This window comes from Triticum urartu, chromosome 7 (assembly GCF_003073215.2).
Source record: "Triticum urartu cultivar G1812 chromosome 7, Tu2.1, whole genome shotgun sequence".
Classification (NCBI taxonomy): domain Eukaryota; kingdom Viridiplantae; phylum Streptophyta; class Magnoliopsida; order Poales; family Poaceae; genus Triticum; species Triticum urartu.
This window is the reverse complement of record NC_053028.1, coordinates 223881738-223886131: the sequence shown is the minus strand read 5'-3', so window position 1 is coordinate 223886131 and position 4394 is coordinate 223881738. Positions and strand designations below refer to the sequence as shown.

Here is a 4394-nt window from a genome sequence, read left to right as displayed (position 1 = left end):
ATCAGAGGGAGTACTATATAAAAACCATAGGTAAACCAATAGAAGGGGAAAATCACACGTCTGAAAAAACGCCGTACTGGACCAACCCACGCAATTGTTGCATGATGCATGTTGGCGAGCCGGCTCTTCCAGACCGTGAATCAAACGGGCGTATATACAGGAGGCTGGGCCCGAGCGCTGGACTGACCGGGACATGTCAGTCCGTGGCAGCTCAGTTTCCGTCGCGTTCCTTCCCATATAATTCCAAACTTGCCTAAAAAAATGTATACGTTCCAAACAGCGACGAAGAGGAGAGAGGCGGGGAGAAAAGGAGGAAGAAGATGGCCACCCACTTCACGCTCAACACCGGGGCACGCATCCCCTCGGTAGGCCTCGGCACCTACAAGTCCGACCCTGGCGTCGTCGCCGGCGCGGTCACGGCCGCCATCAAGGTAAAAAACCAAAACACTTGCTGTCCCGTTTGGTTTGCTCAGGAGTATGCTTTGTGTGTGCTGCTTGAGCCCGGACCTTGACTCTGCTTGCTTGCTTGCCATGGCAGGCCGGGTACCGGCACATCGACTGCGCACCACTATACAAGAACGAGAAGGAGGTAATGCTAGTCCTAATCTATCCTGCAATCAGTGTCTTCAAGTCACAATCGCACCCGGTGACATTTTGGTCGGCGTAGAATCAGTGTTGCCCTTAATGTGGTTAGATTGGCGCTGCCCTGAACAAGCTCTTTGATGACGGCGTCGTCAAACGACAAGACCTTTTCATCACTTCAAAGATATGGTACCAGTCTTACAGCTGTTAATGTTTTTTCATGCCCATCAATCTTGTAACACCCGGAGAATCAAGCTATGCAGGTGCAGCGATCTCGCACCCGAAGACGTTCCGTCGGCAATCGACCGCACTCTGAATGATCTGCAGCTGGATTATCTTGACCTGCACCTGGTAACTTGGCTTGAATCCGTGCACTGCAGGCAAAGTAAGCCTGCCCTTTCTTTTGACACTACTAACTTTGTGATCTTGGTAGATTCACTGGCCCTTTCAGATAAAGAAAGGCAGCGAGCTGAGCCCGGAAAACTTTGTCGAGCTCGATATGCCCGAGACCTGGCGGGCAATGGAGAAGCTGTACGATTCAGGCAAGGCCCGCGCAGTAGGGGTAAGCAATTTTTCGACCAAGAAGTTGGCCGATCTGCTCGCTGTGGCCCGTGTTCCTCCGGCTGTTGATCAGGTGGAGTGCCACCCTGGTTGGCAGCAGACCAAGCTCAGAGCCTTCTGCCACACCAATGGAGTTCATTTCTCTGTGAGGAGTTCAGACGATACATTAAGCTTTGGCATGTGAAATTTCCTGGCAATTTGCTCATGTTCTTCTTTCTGCAGGCGTATGCGCCGCTAGGCAGGATGGAAGTCGTGGCGGATAACCCGGTGGTGGCATCGGTAGCCGAGAGCTTGGGGAGAACCCCGGCACAGATCGCTCTGCGATGGGGTATCCAGCAGGGTCAGAGCGTGCTTCCTAAAAGTGTCAATGAGTCGAGGTTGAAGGAGAACATTGACCTGTTTGGCTGGTCCATTCCTGAAGAACTGTGTGCCAAGTTTTCTGAAATTGAACAGGTACAGAGCCCTTTTTTTCAGTTATCCGTGAGTGCAGAAAATGAATGTGTTCTTCGTGGTGAACAGGTTAAGCGAATAAGGAACGAATCATTGGTGCACTCTCAGAGTATTTACAAAACGATTGACGAGCTCTGGGATGGTGAGATATAACTGAAAATCAGCGCCCGCATGAAATGGAATCTGCGACTAGACTTGAAATTTATGCCGTTTTGTTTTCTAAGAAGAGAAAAATACATCATGCCGGAAAACGCGGCGAGCTCCTGGCGTGCATTTTTGTTGCATTTTTGGCAGACGACGTCGGCATTGTTACATGGTATTGGTATGCATGCATGAATATCTCGAGAGGAGCCCAGGAATGAAAGCATAGAACGAGCAAATTTACAGCAGTATTCTCCTTTATTTTCATCTTTTGTTGTATGTTCAGAATATATAGCAACGCCAATGCGTACATGGAGAAAAAGCTATGGACGCGGTAGGGCGCGGTCCAAACGACGAAGAGAAGGCCGTCGCCTCACAACTGAGGGAGGCCCTCCGGCAAGAGGAGATTTGGCTCAAACAGAGGTCTCGTGTGCTGTGGCTACATGCTGGCGATCCGAATACTAGTTATTTTGCACAAGCAAGGCAGCGCAAGAGGACCAACCGTATCACCTCATTGGAGCTGGCTGATGGTCACGCGAGCACTGATCCAGCCCAGGTAAAAGAGGAAATCACTAACTTCTGCCATGCATTGTACCAATCACAAGGTTACAGTCCGATGGAGGGGCTGCTACAATGCGTTCAACCATGGGTCACCGCTGACATGAATTATACACTCGAGAGGGAGTACACGGCGGTCGAGGTTAGGGCTGGAAAAAAAGCTCGAACCTCGTGAGCTAAATGAGTAGTTCGTGACTCGGCTCGAATCGAACTCGAAGAATAACGAGTCGAGCCAAGCTTTAGTTTAAGATCGTTTATAGACTAAGTTAAACAAGCCAATCTCACGAGTACTCGTGTAACTTGTTAGGCTCAGTACTAAAGAGCAGCCACTCCCAATACAAAAAAAGATCAGCCACTCAGCACCCTATGTCCTAGGCGCATGACACAAGGCCTAGCCGTTGAAGGCCCAACCGCCTAGGAGACTCAAGCGTTACAAGGAAATTAATATTGTTAGTGATATATATGTTTAATATAGACATAATCATTTTTATAATATTTGAGGGTTTTATGTTCATATCTTTAACGAGTTTAACAAGCTAAATGAGCCAGCTCGCGAGTTATACGAGTCGAGCCAATCTTGAATTTGAGCTCGTTATAATAACGAGTCGAGTCGAGCTAGCTCGTTAACGAAACGAGCTCTAGCGAGTTGAGCCGAGCTGGCTCGACTCCGCTCGAATTCCAGCCCTAGTCGAGGTAAAAACTGCATTGTTCGATATGGCGCCATCCAAAGCGCCCGGCGTTGATGGATTCACTGCTGGTTTTTACCAACGACACTGTGATGTCATTGGGGAAGATATAACTTTGGCTATACTGAGTTTTTTGAATGGAGGGGAGCTACCGTTGGGACTGAATGATACGGCAATAACTCTGATCCCTAAAGTCCATCATCCATAGAGAATCTTACAATACAGGCCAATTGCCTTGTGCCCCGTCTTGTACAAAATCACCATCAAGACAGTGGCCAACCGTGCTCGTCTCATCCTTGATGATGTCATTGGGAAAGAACAAAGCGCTTTTGTACCAGGCCGCTTAATCACGGACAACGTTCTAGTGGCCTATGAGTGCATCCACGCTATCAGGAGAAGGAAGAAGGGCAAGAACTACAACCGTGCTATCAAACTTGATATGCTCAAAGCATACGATCGTGTGGAATGGCATTATCTCGAAGCTATGTTGACCAAGCTGGGCTTCGGTGATCGTTTTATTAGCCTAATTATGAAGTATGTGACATCGGTTAGATTCACCATCAAGGTTAATGGAGAGCTTGAAAGGATCGATATGGTTGACTAGAGGGGGGTGAATAGGCAACTAACAATTTTTAGGTTTTCTTTAACAATTTAAACTTTGCATCAAAGTAGGTTGTCTAGATATGCAACTAGGTGAGCAACCTATATGACGCAACAAAGGTTGGAACACAAGCAAGCAAGAGATATATCACAAATAAGCTTGCTCAAGTAAAGGCACGAGATAACCAAGAGTGAAGCCGGTGGAGACGAGGATGTGTTACCGAAGTTCCTTCCCTTTGAAGGGAAGTACATCTCCGTTGGAGCGGTGTGGAGGCACAATGCTCCCCAAGAAGCCACTAGGGCCACCGTATCTCCTCACGCCCTCACACAATGCGAGATGCCGTGATTCCACTATTGGTGCCCTTGGAGGCGGCGACCGAACCTTTACAAACAAGGTTGGCGCAATCTCCACAACTCAATTGGAGGCTCCCGATGACACCACGAAGCTTCACCACAATGGACTATGGCTCCGCGGTGACCTCAACCGTCTAGGGTGCTCAAACACCCAAGAGTAACAAGATCCGCAAGGGATTAGTGGGGGAATCAATTTTCTCTTGGTGGAAGTGTAGATCGGGGCCTTCTCAACCACTCCCGAGCAAATCAACAAGTTTGATTGGCTAGGGAGTGAGATCGGGCGAAAATGGAGCTTAGAGCAACAATGGAGCTTAGGGTTGGAAGAGGTAGTCAACTCGAGGAAGAAGACACACCTTTTATAGCTTAGGACAAAGATCCAACCGTTATCCACCTACCAGCCCGCGACCAGCGGTACTACCGCACCAGACCAGCGGTACTACCGCAGGTCCACGCAGTACTTCC

The 4394-nt window shown here is 48.7% G+C and overlaps 1 protein-coding gene across 1 annotated transcript; it reads left to right on the top strand.

Moving 5' to 3' along the window:
• The first annotated feature begins 275 nt into the window (after positions 1–275).
• On the top strand, positions 276–2647 carry LOC125520743 (NADPH-dependent aldo-keto reductase, chloroplastic-like). Its single transcript, XM_048685746.1, has 7 exons — positions 276–431; positions 539–589; positions 695–771; positions 846–933; positions 1016–1288; positions 1366–1596; positions 1663–2647. Exons 1-7 carry the CDS (start codon positions 321–323, stop codon positions 1744–1746), a joined length of 915 nt encoding a protein of 304 aa, XP_048541703.1. The 5' UTR covers positions 276–320; the 3' UTR covers positions 1747–2647.
• Positions 2648–4394: the final 1747 nt, after the last annotated feature.

What these genes read in the sequence shown, in the direction of transcription:
- LOC125520743 (XM_048685746.1), top strand. Translation starts at nt 321, where the DNA reads ATGGCCACCCACTTCACGCTCAACACCGGGGCACGCATCCCCTCGGTA. An exon ending in CGGTCACGGCCGCCATCAAG is followed by an intron (nt 432 to 538) that starts GTAAAAAACCAA and finishes TTGCCATGGCAG; the next exon opens with GCCGGGTACCGGCACATCGA. An exon ending in TATACAAGAACGAGAAGGAG is followed by an intron (nt 590 to 694) that starts GTAATGCTAGTC and finishes TAATGTGGTTAG; the next exon opens with ATTGGCGCTGCCCTGAACAA.